The 21,014-nt window shown below is 43.7% G+C and overlaps 2 protein-coding genes across 2 annotated transcripts; both read right to left on the bottom strand.

Annotated features, from left to right (window-relative positions):
- Positions 1-10,591: 10,591 nt before the first annotated feature.
- LOC123146247 (uncharacterized) lies at positions 10,592-14,110 on the bottom strand. The gene is made up of 4 exons (XM_044565866.1): positions 13,895-14,110; positions 13,675-13,785; positions 12,580-12,655; positions 10,592-10,991 (listed from the first exon to the last, which is right to left on the bottom strand). The coding sequence occupies exons 1-4, from the start codon at positions 13,934-13,936 to the stop codon at positions 10,849-10,851; spliced, it is 372 nt and encodes a 123-aa protein (XP_044421801.1). The 5' UTR covers positions 13,937-14,110; the 3' UTR covers positions 10,592-10,848.
- Positions 14,111-15,027: 917 nt separating this feature from the next.
- On the bottom strand, positions 15,028-17,454 carry LOC123146240 (ABC transporter F family member 4). Its single transcript, XM_044565854.1, has one exon. It carries the CDS (start codon positions 17,377-17,379, stop codon positions 15,247-15,249), a length of 2,133 nt encoding a protein of 710 aa, XP_044421789.1. The 5' UTR covers positions 17,380-17,454; the 3' UTR covers positions 15,028-15,246.
- Positions 17,455-21,014: the final 3,560 nt, after the last annotated feature.

The following is a 21,014-nucleotide window of genomic DNA, read 5'->3' on the forward strand; positions in this document are numbered from 1 at the left end:
TGGGAAAAAAATTGCCCAGCTCGGCGAACAAGCAAAGCAATCGTGCCCCCCTCTCAATGTGTCTAGCGACATCGTCGCTAATGCTTCAGGGACGGTGCCCGGTTATAGCAATCTTAGAGAAACCTGCCTAACGATGTGCATTTTGATTTCTTGGAGGTGGACGAACACAGATACGAGTACGAGAAGCCTCTAGTCAAAGATGAAAAATCTCTAACAACGATGATGCGAAGATTCCATAATTGGTACATGAAAACCTGCAGAGAGTCTGGGGGGACGAATACTTTGTATCTGAGAATTAAAGAGGAGCACGACCTCATTGGAACTGATATGTTGCCTGTTCCATTTGAGGAGTTCTTCGAGTTCTTCAATCAAAAGGCCCTCGATAAATTAACAGTCTTTTGCTACTGTCTGTAAGTACTATTTCTGTCATTCAGTCTCTATATATATCTCGGTTCTTTCATTGCATGTATTTATAATTAATTATCCTCACTATATTATGCAGATTGAAGATCGTCGAGTGCAAAAAACAAGAAATGTATGATATTGGGTTCATTAACACAAATATCATAGATGAATTTCAGGTTACAAAGAACGCCGAAGAGGCTGAGGCCAACTTGCTACAATCATTGATCAAAAATCAAAACAAAGATTTAATACTCTTTCCTTACAACTTCGAGTGAGTGTTACTGTCGTGTGCATATTCGGTTTCCCTTATTACTCAAGCAAGGTTAGTAATATAATTGATGAGTTATGCATGCGTGCGCAGCTTCCACTATGTTCTTCTGGAGATTAACCTTGAGCGGGGACTAGTAACCGTCTTAGACTCAAGACGAAAAGATCCCGAAACCTATGCGGACATGACTAAAATGCTCAACAAGTAAGTTCAATCGATCATTATCGCACCATATCGGCAACTTTTTGTTCATTTCCTGATATCTCAAGTAATAATTATTATTTTCTTTGTCTTGCAGGGTTTGGAAACAATTCACCGCAGAAGCTCCGGGACTGCCGAAGGAGCTGCGATATACATACCGGAAAGTAAGTACTACTAGCTAGCTAGTTGCGCGCATCTCCCGTTGATCCTATAGCTATACTTTCACAATGCCATTTATAATGCTTCATTATCAGTTTGATTGACCTCTATTTCTCGTAAAGTGTTTGTGGCAGGAACAAGGGAATGATTACTGTGGATACTACGTGTGCAAGTTCATCTACAACGCGACTTTGAAAAATAAGCGGGACTACTCTAAAAGACAATATGAAGTGCGTAAGCTATAATATTCACAATTTCATTTTATTACACCATCATTTCTGTTGAGTTTCATTCATATATATATATATGTATTAACCCCCTTCTTCAAATTAGACGTGGCAGATGCGGAATGAACTCCTACCACAAGATCGCATGAAAGCAATTCAAGAGGAATTGGGAGGATTCTTTCTTGACTATGTCATCAATAAAGCCGGAGAATACCATGTGGAAGTTGATTTCAAATGCTAGGGGGTTGTAAGAGATCTTACATATTGTATATGTATGTAGCCAGTAGCGTCAGATAGATAATACGAAAACTTGTTGTTCGACCAATCTCTCGGAGAAGGAGAGGTCGATCGATCACTTCTCTCGGTATGCATGACGAACTTCTGTACTTAATGGTTTCCTTCATTTTCTTACTAGCTAGCGTGTCGAGGGCCTCTCTATGTACAGTACGTAGCGTCGACCAAGCACGGACATAAGAGAGGACACTTCTCTCTATTAATTAGGTAGCTAACACAATATATGAAACACCTAAATTAACCCCCCTAAACCCCCAACCCCCCCCCCCCTTCAAAAAAAACAAAAACCCCAGCCCCTGAAATGCTGACGCGTGGATGCCTTTTGGTCCCGGTTGGTGCCACCAACCGGGACCAAAGGCCCTCCTGCCTGGGCTCGGCGCACCGGCCACGTGGAGGCCCATCTGTCCCAGTTCGTGTTAGAACTGGGACTAAAGGTCTAGGGAATTAGTAACGACCCTTTAGTCCCGGTTCAAGAACCGGGACAAAAGGCCCTAACCAACTGGGACTAGTGGGGGTTTTTTTACTAGTGCATGTAGCCCGATCTTCATAGAGTTTCTCAAAGTGACCATGCATAAGACCTTCATATTTCAATTGAAGTGCAGCCCATTTCCTTTCAAACTCAGCCGGGGTGAAACTGAAGTCAATGCATTCATTGAAGTCTTTTACCAAATCCGGGTTGCTAGCCAACACAGGGCCAAACTTCTCTTGTGCTTTCTTCATTATATGCCAACGGCAGCAACGGTGAATCGTTGCCGGGAACTTCCTCTTGATAGATTGTGCCATAGCAACATCTTGGTCCATGATGATGTTGTCCCGAGCCAAACCATCCATTGCTTCTAGGAAAGCATCAAACAACCAGTCATAACTTGAGGCTAGTTCCTGCCGGACAAATCCACACCCGAGCATTATTGACTGCACATGTCTGTTGATTCCAATGAAGGGGGCAAACGGCATATTGTACATGTTTGTGAGATAAGTTGCATCAAATGACACGCAATCATGATAAGCCTCCGCGTATGCTTTCCTTGCCGCACCATCCACCCAAAACAAGTTTTCTGTCCTGCCTTCCGCATCTGTCTTGCATTTAAAGCAAAATCCTGGGTCATTTTCCATCACCTTGCAAAAGTAGTTTAGTGTTTCTTCAATGTCAATGTCTTTATTTGGGGCGTTGAGCTTCGAACAGTGGTTATGGATGCCTTTAGCTGTGTACGGAACAATCAACTCCGAGCCGTAGTATGATGACATTAACATCATCATCTTTCCTGCCATAAAAAACAGAAACTTGTGTTTTTTAGGACTAACTAACCAGAATGCAGCGAGCAACATGTTTTTTATAGATAACATAAAGTAACAATTATGCATAAGCAGAATAAGAACCAAGCCTGTATCCCACCAAATTCTGTTTCTGATGGGTGATGTCTTTTTTTCAGAGTTGCACGGAAAATGAACATAGTTGCCTCAGTTTACTGTTCAAGTTGCCAGTTTTTATCCCTGATCAGGGTTGCCCATGAATCCTAAGCAGCTTATACTAGGATAGGAAACAAACCCAAGTAGTTGAGGTAGGAATAGGCAACACCAAGGTTTTTCTGTTTTGGGTCATGATTTTTTTAATTACGAGAGTTGCCCAAAAAATGAACATAGTTGGCTCAGGTCAAGGTACTTGATGCGGGAATAAGTAACAGTTCTATGGTAAAAAAGACTTAACGCAATGTGAGTTGTACCTGCTGTCAAGTTGCAGTCGTTTAGGTGAGTCAGTAATTTTTTCTGTTCTTGCGGGATTCCTTGGTGAGAACCGAGGTATTTTGGAAGCGATGGCTTCTCAATCAGTGGATGGTTGTGATCTGCAATAAAAGTGATAACCTCCCATCTGTCATCTTTAAGCTTCACCACCATCTTAGCACGGCATTTTGTTTGCTTCACAGCTTCCCGTTTCCTCTTCTTCTTGAAAGTGTGTTCCTCGACATCCTCTTCAACATCTTGTTCAAGTGAGCTTGGACATGTAGTGTTTTTGCTCGACGAGGGAACATCTGGGATCCCAGCCCTCTCTACTGGTTTGCGGAACTTGTTACAGCAGAATTGTTGTTTTTCCAGCACACCTATGTAAGCCGAGCTGTAAGACATATTTGACTTGATTGAAAAGCCCTCCATCAAAGCGTAGCGATTGTAGTGTTCCCTCGCATCCTCTAATGTGTCGAAGCGCATGCCAATATAAGGTTGTTTAGGCTGTGATCTAGCTTCTTCATCTTCCAACTCATGTGCCTCATGAACTAAAGCATTAGCAGGAGCAACCATAGGTGGGGGAGCGGCAACACGATTGTCCGGGACATGAGTAGTGTTAGAGCCAACATTGGGGTCAGGAGACTCACCAACCTCCTCCTCCAAATGTTGACGCTCTTGTTCATCCCCTGCATGCAAGAAGGGTGCACCCAACTCGACTGAAATGTTGATGGACTCTACGTCAAGTGATGGTTCATTCAGATCAATCATCATGAACAATCAACCTGCAACAAATTGTGTGTTAGACCACCACAAAAGCATGCATGACCTTTTTGAACAAACTAGTTTTAGAATATAAAGGAGCAACTATAAACACTTGTTGGGCAACTATAAAGTTAAACAGAGGCAATTCATATCTTCTTTTTTCTCAAAAGTTTCCTGTTTCTTCTTGTTTTCTTATATGTGTTATGTTTTCTACCAGTATGACACACATATACAGCAGCAAAGATTTGTTTTTACACGACATGCGTTGATTCATTTGTGCCTTTTTTCAGCAGCAGATTACAACTTTTGATGATGGGAAAGAAACAATGTGCATATCTGACGGAGAGCATACCAGGAGTAGGAGGCCTATCATTTGGTGTAGTTTATGTCTTTTTTATTTTTTTAGTGAGACCATATGGAATGTAGCATCTTAGTGTGGGATTGTTCGAATCTGTTTATGACGCGGCCTTTGTTTTGTTCGTTTGTCGTCCGTGTCTTCTTTTTAGCGAGAACCATACTGATATGGCAAAAGTTGTCTGTTAACACATGCAAGTTAATACTTTCTACCTTTGTCTATAACTTGAGTTTTTATGTTCTTGATAGTTCATGCTTTAATGCACAGGGAAGTTGCATGTGTTTTAGTACTAGAGTTGCCATGTTCTCACATCTGGTAGAGGCAACTCTAGAATTTCTGAACAGCTACGTTTGCACAGCTCTTCTTTTTACAAGAGTTGCTTCAAAAATGAACATAGTTGCTTCAGTTAATTGTTCGAGTTGTCAGGTTACTTTTCCTGATCAGGGTTGCTCATGAACCCCAAGCACATTATAATAGGATAGGAAAGAAAGCCAAGCAGGTTTCAATGCAAAGAATATAGAGAAATTATGTTTTCGTGTTGCAATGCACCTGCAAAAAGCAATGGTCCTGCATTTTCTTTCCCACTAGAGTTGCTCTATTTTTGTACTGGTGTTGCTTTTTTGTATCATAATAGTTGCTCAAGATGCGTACTGGTGTTGCCACTATAGTTGCTTTTTTCACCAGATCAAAAGAACGAACTAAAAACTGGACTAGTTGATGTTCAAGCAGGGAAGGGCAGGGGTGGTTGAGTAGGGAAGAGAAAGGAGTCGGGTGGAGGTGGTGCTTACCTTTTTAGGGGCAGGTAGGTCTGGTTTTTTTCTCTCCAGATCTGATGTTTGGAGCAAGGAGGAGGAAGGAGGTGTTCCTGTGTTGGCTTTGTTCTTCAAGACGCCATAGATGGGGCAGATCTTGTTTAGAGGAGGAAAGGCAGGAGCAAGGAGGAAGAAGGGACCCGTGCGTGGGCTTGTCCTTCAAGGAAAAGGAGGAGGGGGTTGCGTGAGGCGTCCGCAAGGGGGAGCGTGGGCGGGGGTGCAGGGAGGGGGTGGGGGCCGAAGCCTGGGGACGACGGGTGCGAGGAAGCGGGGGCCAGGGGGACCAGGTGTGATCGGGGCGTGTGCGGGCTTGGTTTGGTCGGTTTCGCACGCACGGGGCTGCTTTCCGTTTCTTGATGTCTGGTCGCGCGCGCGCGCGGCTCCTTCCTTTTCTGGGAGAGCGCTCGGGGCTGCGATCGGGCGCCCGGGCGCCCGCGAGCCGCGTCCACTTTTATTTGATGCTACAACGCCGGCATCAACCGAATATTATTACAAAAGGAGTGGGAGTACGTGTACAACTGTGGAACCGATTACAAATAGGGGGTCAAGAGAGGAGAATGTCAGAATAAAACAGAAGGTGAAACGCGCTACGAATTGTTGCTGTTGGACCAAATAATTAGAATATCAAAATAAAACAGAAGATCTAGGGTCTGCTTTCTGAAAAACTTAGCATATGTTGCGCCTTTTCCTGTTGTTCTAGTTGTAGATAAGATCGATGAGCATGGTGGATCGAGTTGTGTGAGGAGCCGCAAGTCCCCCACAGATGACACAAATTTTGAGGTGAGTCGACCCAAAGGCTGGTGACTTCCTCCCAAAGAGGCTGAGGCTAAGGCTGAACCGAGGGGCAATGGAAAACGTCTTATATTATGGGACGGAAGAAGTAGTAGATAGATGATCTCATCAGTGGTCGCGGGATCAGAGCAACTCCCCTCCTGAACTGACTGTTGTCGGTGAATAATCGATTCTTGCGAGCGAGCCACTGTAGTTTGTTACTACATGCAGAAGCATTTAATAATAATTACTAATCCCTGTATCAAAATATAAGACCGTTTTTTGACACTATCATAATGTCAAAAAAACATCTTATAGTTCGATACATAGGAATTCTCGTTGCTTGTAAAAGATTGCATTATAGAACAAAGAGATACATGATGCTGCTGACTCTTGCTGAATGCTTAATGCAGGGTGGTAGACTGGGCATAACGACAGACAGTAGTTTCTACTGATTCTGTACGGCATATGATGAGACATTGAGAAGCTTTGCAAATGGAAAGCAGATCTTTTTTTTTTTGACCTACTACTCCCTCCATTCCATAATATGAGGGAGTAACGACCTACCATGCAGGCGAACACTTGGACCCTGTTGCAGTTGGTCAGTCAAATGCAAAGCGCCCAGTGAAGAAACTTGGCACGGTTTCTCATCCTATAAACACAAATGAAGGCAGAGATGCACTTGAATGCCGTCAAGGTTCTCTAGTGGATGAGTAGGAAATCACAAATTGGGACGTGATCGAGAAGGGTAACTGCTCCGACGACGACAACCAGGAGCTCACCAGCCATGATAAGGGCATGTCCAATGCGGGTGCTTAGGACGAGCGCCAGGGTCAGATTCTCGGAGACTGAGCGGTTAATCAGTTGAATGGGCTATTTTTCTGCCCATTCGAAGCGCCCTAGTAGTATAATTTAGCCCACGCAATTAGCCCTTGCCGTTGGAAGCCAAGGCCCTTAGGTGTTTCTAATTTCTTTTATGATTTTTATTTTTTGTGCTAAGCATCTCTATTAGCGTCTAGCATTGTACTCCCTCCATTCCGAATTACTTGTCTCGGAAATGGATGTATCTAGAACTAAAATACATCTAGATACATCCATTTTCGAGACAAGTAATTCCGAAAGGAGGGAGTAGATGCCTTAAGAGAGCACATCCTCGCAGCAGATGACTGACTGACTGACTGACGCTGCCACCCCCAACCAACCCATGGGAAGAGGAGAAGAGAAGCCGTGAAGCAGATACCACTGCCACGGCGCCGGTAGCCATGGAGCACACTCCGTTGGTGCTTCCAATTAGGAGTCGGCAACGGTTGTTATTGCGCCCATATAAGACTAGCGTCAGTGCAGCTAATTATTCCTCTCTTTCAATAACCTATTATGAGTAGGGCCAAATGCCCGCCCTGTGGTCAAATTGTGTATAAAAGACCTTTACAGAGAGATGGTGATGAAACCCAAGGCGAAAGGACCTTTGCTTGGGCTCCATTTAGCCTAAAATAAATTTAAAAAATCAAATTTATAGGTTTCAACTACTTGTCTGCAAGGTTTCATGTCAAAATACATTTTTATGCGAGCTACATAAAAATAACAAAATCATGTACTTCGGACATTACTATTCACTATAAAACTACATGATATTTTTTCCGTACAGCTCACATCAAAAAGGTATTTCATAATGAAATTTTACACACATCAAGTACACATCTATAAGTACTGGTGTATTTATTTTCAGATTCCCTTTTTGAAACTTAAGAAGCTGATTTTTGATTTTTTTTTGAAGAATTCGGGCTCCAAGCCTCACTCGCCCAGTCCTTTTTATTTACGCCTTTCTGAAATAAAATGATTGAAATCTTTAGAAGCAAACTTCAATCGTGTAAGACTGTGACGAGACCCCCCAATATCAATATGCCTTTCTGAAATGCGACAAAAATGGTAAGACATTAAGCAAAATGCCTCTGTGACCAGGAATCATATTACAAAATACTCCTGAGCACTGTTGGTAGACCAGGATGAGTTGCAGTAAGGATGAACCGAGTCTTGACACTTTAACCTTGAGCATGCTTTGGGAAGAGAAAAAGAGAAACTAGGCTTTGAGAGCACCGTTCTGTCCTGGGAAGGTCTACCAGAAAAATACTCTATCTACTTGTACCACCAGGGTGGGGTTCTGAAACCGAAAGCACACGCGATGGGCATGAAGGGCTGGCTGGCCTAACAGAAAGCCAGGACTCCCTTTCCCAGTTGAGCAGCTATAAAATCCTGGCCCGAACCAAGGCAGTAGTTCCACAGCCTACTCCTGGCTTCTGAATCGTAACCAACGCCACTTCCCTGCTATGCTAGTATTGTTTTCAGCTGTTGTTGTGCAGGCACTGAAAGTGAGTGTTGGAGGAAAGCAAACTGGGAAATCCGTCTCAACAGTGCTGATGTTTCCAGTTTGTTTTTCTCCAATATCTCATTTTCGGTAGATTTACCTGATGATCTTGGGGTACCTCCTATATGATGGATGCGTCGGACATGTGCCGCTTGAAGTGAGAGTTAGATAGAACTGAACCACCTCCGGTCGACCGCCTGTTGGTTTGGGTGTTGTTCAGTTTATTCTAATATCTCACTTTGAATGGTCCATCTGTCAAATGGTTGCAAGGATTGGTTGGAGGGGGCCAGGCTCAGTTACCAGGTTGAGTTACTTGATGCTTGCTTCCGATAATCCGATTACACAGCTTATGCCTCGACACGCTGCAGAACTCTAGGTTTCCTGTCCTGTGTGAGGTAGGTAACTAGTCCCCATCTTTTTACTGTGTTCAGGAGGACCTTGATACATGAAAGAATCAGCTCACAGGTGTGGTCGTCGCAATTCTCCAAAACCTTTTGCACCACACATTTTGCAAACCGGTCTTTCATCATTTGCCTGCAAAGTAGAAGCCACATGTCAGAAGACTGAAATGCCCAAATTCAAGCTTTATAGCAACATAGACATAGTACCCGCACTTTGCACCTTGAAGCAGCTTTATGAGGAAATGAGCAACACTTTCACACATATTAGCATGATAAAACAGCTTCAGTTCGTCGCTGAGACAAACAAAACCAGAAATAGCTTGTGCGCATCATGATTGCAAAATTCAGTACCCATAACACGTACGAGCTAAATACATAACTCATGTAGTCAATAAATATCTATTTTATTTGTACACAGAGCACCGTTCTACAACGAAGAACCGGTACAGTTAGACAGCTGGTTAGAAACACACCTGTAGTGGCTTATTCTAATCAATAGTACCAAGCATTTCATTAATTAGAAAGACCTTTGCATAAGTGGGATACAAGCCACTTTCAAGTAGGTACTGGTTTATACAGCCGTACGAGAAAATGGTAAATAGACAGAAAAAAGTTGTCCATATCTAATTGTACATGAAGAACATCTATGGGCATGATAGATTCCCAACAAATCAAAACGGTAAGTACTGGCTACTGGGCAGAAAGTATGAACAAAACCAAAAACAAAAAACAAATGAGATCTATAAGGCCTCGCAGTGATGGCAAATGAGTGCTCAGAATTTGTGGCTGATGCTGAACTTTCTCTAGATTTGGATCCATCTCCTGTGGCTGCTGGGGTGCTTCTTCTGATTTCTACTCCTGGATGGTACAGTTCGCTTTAGCTTTGCCCTGTAGTCTTAGTTTGTGTCTTGGGTTTTGACCTGTTGTCCTGGAGTCTGTTTGATGAGTTTCAAACTCTGCTAGTCTGTAATATGTGTGCCCTGTTGTGGCATTTCCGCATTTGGAGTCTGGTTCTCTTCCCTGACAAGCTATGGTGTGCTCTCAGGTGTTAGTTTCTTCTGCCTTTGTGATGTTGCTATGATGATGCTTGGGTTGTAGTTCTTCTACTAGGAGTGGTTTGTAATCTCAACCAGATGGTTTCTTTAATAGAAACTGGAGTGGAAGGCATCTCTTCTGTTAAAAGGAAATTGAAACCAACGTGTTGCTGAAATGCAAAATCCATTACAACCTAGATCAGTCTTTTCACGGTATCCAAGGATGCCGTGAGCGAGAAGAAAGGCTCAGATACCACTGCCTCCATGTGAAAAAATACTCTTATCTACTTGTACCACCAGGATTCTCAAACCAAAAGCACAAGGTTCATACCTGCAGGACGAGCACACGCGATGGGCAGGAAGGCCTGGCCGGCTCAACAGAAAGCCAAGACCCTCCTTTTGCAGCTACACGGCTATAAAACCGTGAACCGAAGCAGGCATTAGTCTCACAGCTTAGAGCTGACTCCTGGCTTCTGAATCATAACCAAACACGCCACTTCCCAGCTACACTAGTATTATTTTCAGGTGTTGTTGTGCAGGGCACTGAAAGTGAGTATTGGAGGAAAGCAAACTGGAAATCCGTCTCAAAGTGCTCATGTTTTCCAGCTTGTTTTTCTCCAATATCTCACTTTCGGTCAATTTGCCTGATGATCTAGGGGTACCTCCTATATGATAGATGTGGCGTACATGTGCCACTTGAAGTGAGAGTTAGATGGAACTGAACCACCTCCGTTACAGCCGATTGCATGTTGATCTGGGGTTCAGTTTCCTCTAATATCTCACTTTGAATGGTCCATCCGCCAAATGGTTGCGAGGATTGGTTGGAGGGGAGCAGGCTCAACTACCTTGGTTGAATTACTTGATGCTTGCTGCCGACACACAAAGCTTGTGCCTGACTGTTACAAACAGGTCCCTGACTCCATCTTCTTCCTCCGCCCCTCGCTCGCGCGTCGCCAGGGGCCGGCGCCGCCCAGCTGCGCGATTCGCCGCCCACCAGGCCCAGGACCTGCTCCGCTGCCGCCGCCCAGGACCTTCCTCCGCCCGTCGCCGGAACCTCCCGCCACGATCCGGACCAGGATCAGGAGCCCCCGCGCGTCGTCGCCGCGTGCCTGGGTGGAGCTGGTGGAGCTCTGCCCATGCTGCAGCTTCTCCCCTGCGCCGGTGGAGCTCTGCCCATGCTGCTGCCGCTCCTCTGCCCGTGCCCGTGCTGTTGCTGCTCCTCTGCACTCCAAAGAAGGTAATGGTCACACAATTTGATTGTATGCATGATTTGTCAGATTGTAATGGTCACACAATTTGGTTCCTCTCTGCTTGTAAATAAAGAGAGCATGCAAAGATTGCAATGGTCAGTCATTTTGTTCAGATTGCATGATTTTGTCACACAATTTGTCAGATTGCATGATTTGTTCAGATTGTAATGCTCAGACATTTTGTTCCTCTCTGCTTGTAAAGATTCACATGTGACAAATGGTCAGGAGTATGACGCTGATATGAATGTCCGCAACTAACTGAATAAAGAGAGTATAACTGTCAATGGAATGAATTTTGTCAGTAACTAACTGCCAATAAAGAGAGAATATAAGTGTCAATGGAATGATATTAGTGTCAATGGAATGAAGAGAGAATGAATACAAGTGTCAAGATTCACATGTGACAACTAACTGAATTTTAAATGACAGCAGCAAAGATTTAATTGAATGACAGCAGCAAAATTTCAGTTTGATGAGTATGCAGAGTTTTAGAACATACTGTTACTGTGAACTTACACTGACTCTTGACTCTGAATTTTCACCGACTCTTGACTGAATCATGCACTGACTCTTGTTGAATGCAGCAAAAATTGAGAACATACTATGAATCATGCAGCAAAATTCAGAACATACTGTTAACTTGCACCGACTCTTGACTGAATCATGCACTGACTCTTGACTCTGAATTTGTCGATTCACTGTATATGCTCTGAATTTTTGCTGTCCGGTTCTTGCTGTCTGGACCAAACAATTTTTGTGTCAAATGTTGTCTAGACCAAACATTTTTTGTGATTTGAGAATGTTATTGTGAAGTGAGATTGAATGTGAAGTGAGATTGTTAATGTTAAGTTTACTGTTGATCACATTTAAGCACTAATTTGTGACAGTGGAGATGTTCTTATTTGATACTACTATAAATGCAGTTAAAAACTGTCAAAATTATTTATGGAGATGTTCTCAGTACTGTACTACTCCATGATACTCCATGGAGTATTTGTGATCTGTAACTTAAATAACTTAAACGAGATAGCTGACAGTGTCTACAATCACTGGACTGTTATGGTTCCATCCAATGGGTTATCAACCAAACTTCCATGCGTTTCATATTACTGTGGTAAAATGGAAGATCATGAGCTACAGAAGCCTCTTCTATGCCAACATTACAATCAAGGGAATAGTCGTTTGATGCACTGCTAAAGGAATTGTTTTAACCAACATAAGTATCCGCAGTGCCATCTCCAAAAATCTGGCAGCCTTGCTCCCGTTGGGAATAGGGCATTTGCCAATTATTCATCTCAGAATCATCAGAATTGCTGCTTAATAAACTAAGGCCACTAGTACCAACGCCAGCATCTTCCAGTAAATCCAGCACCACTAGTGGCAAAAGGAAAACCACTGTCATTTGCGGTAGCATTGTTGTAGACAGTTGGTGGACAAATAATTGTATCATTCTCTTCACCAGAATCACCAAGAACAATGACATCTCCAGCACTAAGTTGTTGTTGTGAACTTGTGATGTATCCTCTGAAGAAAAAAGTTTCAGAGATGTTGGTGCTCACCTTCCATCTTGGCGAGCTGCTTCTTCCCCTTGCCAGCGCACGCTTTGCAGTGCAGGGACACCTTCAGCACGACCACCTGCAACGATGACCAGCAAGTGAATTAAGGAGAGGGCTTAATTAAGGAGAGAGAGCTTAATTAGTATGACAGTACAAGCAGATCTCAGTTTTACAAACTGAAAATTACTGTTTGACAGTACAAGCAGAACTGAGCAGTTTCAGCTCTTCCAAAAAGTTCTAAATCCCGAGCAGTTTCAAAACAAAGCAATTCTAAACTTGAGCTAGTGAACACGCAGTTTCAAAACAAAGCAATGGAACTTGAACTGAAATAGAACTTGAACAGTAGCATAACTGAATTCAGTTAACAAGTTTAAGCATTTTGGATTGTCACAGCAAAAGAAGCATTTTTATTCCGCGATTCTGAGGTGGCTGTCTAATTAACTTCCGTTGGTTCGTCACCTTTCAGTTTTAGTGGATGTGCAGCATACATCATGGCAAGGCTATAACGGACAATGACATGTGACACAAAGTAATGCTCCACCACTCATTCAAATGCCTTGCCAAATGTGATGCTTAGACAAAAAAAATTACACGATGACATTTCAATGTTGATTTAGAATTTTAGATGGAATTGTCACCTGTGTAAATGTTTCACCATCTACATTGAGGTATTGTACTAAATGTTTTCTCATTTTTTGTGTTGTCCAGATTATTTTAATACACTTATATATTATTATTCCAATAAGATGTACAGGTGCGGCAACGCGCGCTTTTGTGTTCTCTACTAGTAGGTTGGTATAGCACCTGAATAACACGGCAACCATATGGATGGGTGGAAAGTTCAAGCACATGTCCATAAAAGGCAGAAATGATAAACTGTATCCTTTCTTGAGGGATACATTCTATGCACTTTTGGACTACATGGTTTCCATTCTGGTCACGAATACATTTTATGATAATTACATTTCAGTCAAGCTCCAATGACATTATGTTTGTTGACTTGTTGTTGCTCCACACCAACCACTTCTAAAGCCTACAGCAAAATAGAATGTCCCTTCTGAATTGGAGGTGGACCATTTAGTTCGTAGAAATACATACCTTCTGAATCACCAGGCAACCATACATGTGAAGACCCAGAGTTAATACATGACCCTTGGGTAGGTTTGCCAATTGCTTCTTTTCTGGCTCAGTCCCGTACCCGAAGAAGACCTGCCAAGATCAATAAATTAAACTGAGAGGTCTTAAATAATAAGATAAATTCACAAACCGTTAAATAAATCAAATTTCTTCGATACTGATTCATAAGATAGTTGCTCACCTCTGTATAACACAGTTCTCCAAAAACGTCAGTCAGCAACATTTGTGCTTGGCAAAGTATTTCTGGAAAAAATCATGTTCTTCTCTTCCGTAGAAGCTGTTTCAAGTTTCTGCATTCTAAACTATAAAGCGACCCCCGTACTGATCTGAGCTGCAGAGAGAGAATCATATTAGTATCCCATATAAACACAGCGATTATACCCAGTTTAAATCCAGGAAGTAATACCTGAACTCGACCACATGACCTACAATATCTAGCAGCTCAAAAGATTGGGTCCTATTGGTCCAGCATAGAAGACACATAATCATTATCTATTAGGCCATTCTCAGAACTCCATGATCCCAAAGTTCCTCCAGTGGTACTCCTCACCATGGATGGAACACGGCAATACGCATTAGCTTATCTCCTTGCATGGCATGGCCCTGGGGAGATGAGGTAAAAGGGCTAGATATTCGACTTGATAAATATGACATTTCCATGCTGGTTCACTGCCATAAAGAGAAGAGTTGGGCTACGACCACCAGACTTGCCCAAGTATGGGCATTCCATACTGTAGCTTCTGCTGAGCAAGTAATGATGCAAGATAAGCCCTTTGATATGCAGCAGTAACTAGGTGGCCTGAACCAGAAAAGTTACTTCCCCAGAGACAACTCATGCTTCCAGCTGCACCAAGGGGAGAGTTGGGGTTTACCTGCAAGCAAGGCGCACACACGTGTGGTATCCACACTTTGCACTTTGAAGCAGCAGGTGGGGAAAAGAAAAACAGTTTCACACATATAGCATGCTAAACAACTCAATTTCCTCAAAACAAAATAAGAAATAGCTTGTGCCAATAATGATTCCAAAATTCAGCAGCCATAACACATAAAGAGCTAAATTCATGTAGTCAATACATATTGATTTTCCTTCTCTACACAAAGCATGTTCTGCAATAAAGAACTAGTACACTTGCACAGCTGGTTGAAAACACACCTGTAATGGCTCGTTCTCAGCAGTAGTACCAAGCATATCATATATTAGAATCTGGCGATATTAGCTCAGAACATATAATGGTAACTATTTAGTAAGTTAGCAAGCAATATGGAGGTAATACCACCCAAGATACCTTAGTACAATAGTTTTGCACAAAATCATACAGAAGAAACAATACCATATTACCGTATCTTGTAACATAGAAAAGGCAAAAAAAAGTAAACTCATCTTGTCCATATAGATATTACGCATATGAAGAACCATATGAACATTCTGTAGACCAAAACAAACAAACTCTGGTAGTAATACATGGGATTTCAGAAGAAGAAACCAGCTCATTCTACAAAGAATAAGCACTGTGCAGCTCAACATGAATAGCATTACTCTTCGACTTCCTTCTTTATTTCTGCCATTAGTTCATCCTTGTAATCCTCAAACGAGCCATCATATTTACTCACTGTGCCATCCTCCACAACCCATATCTGGCTAATCTGCTCATCGGCACAAACTCGAGATATCAACCGCGAGTCATGGCTAACCAAGACCACACCTCCAGTGAACTCATCCAGAGCATCTGCCAAAGCATCAATACTTTGCATGTCCAGGTGATTTGTAGGCTCATCCAGTAGGAGAATGTGAGGATGCGACATTGATATCGAGGTGAACACAACACGGGCCTTCTGACCACCAGATAATTTAACAATGGGAGTAAGATGGTTGTGGCCTGGCAAGCCAAATTTTCCAAGCCTGGCACGGACAGCCTCCGCTTTGCTCATTCCCTCCTGGTCTGGGTGGAGCCTGAGCAGATACTGAACCGCATTTTCTTCCATCGTCAACAAGTCAACAAAATGCTGCGAGTATCGTCCAATCCTGAGCTTCTGGCTCCTTCTTGCCTCTCCTTCAGCTGGGGTAAGATCACCAGCAAGTAAATTTAGAAGAGTAGACTTTCCTGCCCCATTGGGGCCAACAATGGCAACACGTGTTCCCATGTCAATGCCAACATCAACATCAGATAACTTGAAGTCTGGCCTGTTGGGGTAGCTGAAACCCACCTCAATGAGCTGAAGGAGGGGTGGTGTAAGCAAAGTAGGCTCTGGGAAGTGGAACTCAACTTTATAGTCAAGCCACTTCTGTGGCAGATCCGCTGGCTTCACATTATCATCATCAGTTGCCACATTCTTTCCCTTGCCCTTCCCCTTGGCAACTTCTTTATGGGCCTTTGACAGTGCTTGGCCTTTAACCTTATCTTGTGCAGCCTTGCTCCCAGTCTTCCTTGCTGCTTTCATCTGCTTTTCGTACACCTCAAACTTCTTGTTCATCTCCTTCCTCTTCTGCTCATACCCACTCTCAAAGTCATCAAAATTACCACGGTAAACATGCAGACTCTTATCGTGCAAATGTATGATATCATTGCACACCGTGTTCAAGAAGTCGCGGTCATGGGAGACTACAATTAGGGTCTTCTTCCACTGCGAGCACAGGTACTGCTCCAACCAAAGCACAGCTCGGAGGTCCAAATGGTTGGTAGGCTCATCAAGGAGCAGCAACGTTGGCTGCATGAAGAGAGCACGGGCAAGCGAGATGCGCATCCTCCAGCCACCGCTGAATGACTTTGTGGACCTTGCCTGCATCGCCTGATCAAACCCCAGCCCCGCGAGGATCTTGGACGCGCGGGCACGAGCAGCATCCGAGTCACACAGGTTGAGCTTCTCGTACACCTCGGCGAGCTTCTCGCTGTCATCAGGATCGTTGGAGGCCTCAAGCTTCGCCTGCTCAGCCCGGAGCGCCGTGAGCTCCTCGTTGGCCGCGACCACGGCATCGGTCGCCGAGCGGTCATCACCGACAATCTCCTGCTCCACAAGCAGGACATCGATGTTCTTGGGTACGGGCACCTGCCGCCAGGAGAGCAGCTTCAGGAGGGTAGATTTGCCCATGCCGTTGGGCCCCACGAGACCATAGCGGCGACCGTGCGAGATCCGGAGCGAGGCGCCCTTGAGCAGCTCCTTCCCACGCGCGGAGACGGAGAAGTTGTCGAGCACGATGTCCTTGATGTTCCCGTCGACGGCGGCGGCGTCGCCGTCGGCGGCGGATCCGGGGACGCGGGCGCCGATGACGACGGAGAAGGCGTCGCGGTCGTCGCGGAGCGCCTCCCGCTTGGCGGCCTCGGCGGCCGCCGCCGCCATCATCTCGCGCTTGTCCTTCTTCTTGGCGTCCTTGTCGGAGGGCGCGAGGGCGTTGAGGTCGACGGCGGCGCGGGCCGGCTTGGCCTTGGCCTTGGCCTTGGCGGTGACGGCGGCGACGTCGGCCTCGTCCTCCTCCTCGTCGGACGGGGGCAGGTCGATGTCGCCCATGTAGGAGGAGGACGAGGGGGGCGCCTTGGAGGGCTTGGAGGACTTGGGTTTCGGCGCCGGCCTGGCGTTGGGCGCCGGCTTGTCCATCGAGGCTAGCATGGCGGACACGGAGAGGGGCTTGTCCTTCTTGCCGGCGGCGGAGGAGGCGTTTTTGCGACTCATGGCGGCGGCGGCGGAGGAGGAGGAGGAGGAGGTGGGAGGACGGCGATGTGGGTTGGGGAATTTGGGTTTGGCTTCTACTTGGAGGGTTCGAGACAGAGGGAGTGCACATGTGAAACCATCGAACTCATGACTCAGCCGTTAGATGTGAAAGGAAGGGACAGGATCTATCCCGCCTACGAGGGACCTGCCTGCTGCACCTTGCCAAGGGAGTGCACATGTGGTAGTGTAGCTACTCCTTTGCAGTGATTCCAAAAAATACAAATGTCTTTTGTAATTGACAAAATTGCTGGATTCTGAACTTGCTTTGTAAGCACAGTTCATATGGTTTTGCACTATTAATACTCTGTTGCATTATGTGTTTCTTCTTGTGACTCGCTTTTGATAATAATTAAATATCCTATGGTCCAGGCGATCAATACACATAGGTCTTGGACATCCTTATAGCTATAGGTATTTTGCTGAGCCAAAGATGAACTGTATGTAGAAGGCTAAAGGCATTGGTAAGAGTAGATGAGCACAAACATGACATGACCTAAGCTTTTAGGATACTAAACTGTGATAAATACAAGCTGAGTGTACATGTGTTGCCATGGAACACCAAACTTAGACACAAATGCACAAAATATTTGATCAATTAACACTAAATATTTGGAGTCCTTTTGCTAGCTTGCGACTTAAATTTATAGCTTGTTCTTGCTCGGGATTTAAATCATATCATATATCTTTTTGTGAACCAAGAACAAAAGACATCAGCAAGATCACCAATAGAAATGTAACAACGGTTAATAAAAACGCACAACACAATACATGCAAAACTAAGTTTTTATGTTATCAATTGGACTATATATAAGAAGATACACACAGTACCATAATACTAGAAGAAGATTAGAGCATCTATGCAGAACTCATAAAAACTGCAAGCTACTTTTTTGTGATGCTGCCAATGGCAGTACTATCCTCCTATGATGTACACAAAGCACTACAAAGAACAAAGAACCAATGCTTCCTTTCCTCCTCATCTCCCTGCAAATTGAACACCTAAACAATCATTACATAGTCTAGAAAGAATGTTGCAAAATACAAGTAATTCATAAAATGTGAATTATTCTTATCTACTATGACAAAGATAAAAGAATAAACAAAACACATAGTCTAGATGTTCTTGAATAAACAAACCACATAGTCTAGATGTTCTTTGATTGATAATTCAGACTAAAGGTCAAATGTAATAGAAAATTGCTTGGCTACAATACTGCTGAAGATGATGTATTCCACGCTCGCCCTCCCAGTTGTCTGGCGACTACCAACTTCCATAGTCAAGCAACTTTCCAATAAAAAATTTACTGAACCTATGAACATGACCATACTTGGAGCTCATTTACAACCATATTAGCTTCGGATAAATTAGGTACGCAAGATGTATGTACACATTGAAATTCATACCACATGTTGTGTTGTAATTACCTTTGTAACATTTCCTCCTACAGATTTTTCTTGCCCCAACTTTGTTTGCTTGGCATCTTTGATCTTCTGCTACAACATAAAAACTTGATCAAGGCATGTTACATAGAGTCACATGTGGTACGTAAAATGGATGCGATCAGTGACCCCTGCTTGAAGTCCACCACTGGATGAATGCCTATTTGGGTTATGTTGAGTCTGGACTCCACACACACACACACACACATCACTAGTGCAGAACCGGGCAATAGCACCGGTTCGTAAGGCCCTTTAGTGCCGGTTCCATAACCGGCACTAAAGTGTGGGCACTAAAGCCCCCCCCCCCTTTAGTACCGGTTCAGCACGAACCGTTGCTAAAGGGAAACCACGTGGCACGAGCCAGCTTCAGGGGCCTGGAGCCCTTTCGTACCGGTTGGTAAGACCAACCGGTACTATAAGGTTTGGGGGGTTTTAGTTTTATGATTTCTTTTTCATTTAATTTTGTGTTTCTATTTTAATTCTTTTTCGTTTGCTGGTATTTTACGATACTATACATTGTACACGTTATGCATATATATAGAATTTCTAGTAGAACCAACCATGCATATATATATCATCAATGTCTCACAAACCATCATATTAATTAATTCACACATACACACATGTATAGCTATATACAATTTTTCCTACATATGCATGTTGCCTTCGGAGCCAGTGGCAGTATAGCCTAATTGGTGTCTTCGGAGCACGATGACAATTGAAAGTGGTTTTCATGGGGGCGGTAGCGAGTAATAGTATTCTCCCTTCGGATTTATGACCTGGTCGAGCAAAAATCCCGCTATTTCCTCTTGAAGTGCTTCTACGCACTCCGTTTCTAGGAGCTTCGCCCGCATCTCTCTGAACTGTTAAGAAGGAGATCAATATGCATGTGTATTAGTTGCGTGACTAGATATCGATAATGGTGTAAAAATTGTGAATAGTGTTTTGACAAGCGTACCCATTCCTGTCTTTGAGATCTGCTCCTTTCGGACGCCATCATGCGAATGTTCTCGCAAACGCAGAATGCACACAGATCATTCCCCTGCGCCTGCTTCAGGGCCTTTACGAGAATGGAATTTGATCAGATAATAATTAATCAAGCATGATAATTAAAGAGATGACAGCTAGCTAGCTAGTAGTACTACTTAATTACTTACCTTGGGTCTTCCCCATTTAAGCTTTTCTTTCCATTCGCCGTCCGTGACCCTAATGAACCTTGCCCAAGCCCTGCCCGCCGACAAAGAAAATGAATAAAGGGGTTATTAAATAGTTCATATCATGAAATGGCGAACTAAATAGGCCGAGATATATAATTAATAATGATTGAAATTACCTGTTGACTATCCCAAACAAGATGTTATAGTCAGTTTTTTCTTTGAGTAGTGAGTCCAGTATTTCAATTGTTCCGGCGTCAACTTTAGTGATACACAAGACCCAGTGAAATCTGCATGCACACACGTTTGCATGTCTTAATTAAGCGGGCATATGTAAGCAAAAACATGTAGCTAGCTAGTAGGCAAAAACAGAGAATTTGTAGTACAAGACAGTGTGACTCACTGGAAGTTGTAAGGAAGTAGTATATCTTCATTGTATTTGAGGCGCTTCAAGAACTCTAGCATGCTGTCCTCTACGGCCTTTTGATGACGTTCATCTATTTTCCATGTGTATTCATTAATGGTGTTTGGGTCAATGAACCCAATGCCATAGCGTCCACCTTTTCTCATTTCATACATCTTCATCCTGCATATAATACCACAGAAAAGAATATAGTGAGGATAATTACAGGTAACGATTGATCAAAAGGATCACTACAGCTAGCTTGAGACTTAAATTACAGAAAGAAATCACTTACAGACAATAGCAACTGACGATAGATTTGTCGAGTGCGTCTTGATTGTATAACTAAAATAGTTCAGAATACTCAACGGACACACCTTTCTCATGGTAGTAATGCTCCTCCTTGACATTCACCATGAGGGACAATCGATCGGAAATCTTGGTAATGTTCATGTACCATTGATGCAATTCATACATTCTCGTTGGGAGGTTCTTGACCTTGTCTGGCTCGACCAAAGGTTGGCCCCGGACATATTTCCGTTTTATTTCATCCTCTCTAAGCACAGGCATGGGCTCTATCTCGAGGAGTTGTCCAACAG

This window comes from Triticum aestivum, chromosome 1B (genome assembly GCF_018294505.1).
Source record: "Triticum aestivum cultivar Chinese Spring chromosome 1B, IWGSC CS RefSeq v2.1, whole genome shotgun sequence".
NCBI lineage: Eukaryota > Viridiplantae > Streptophyta > Magnoliopsida > Poales > Poaceae > Triticum > Triticum aestivum.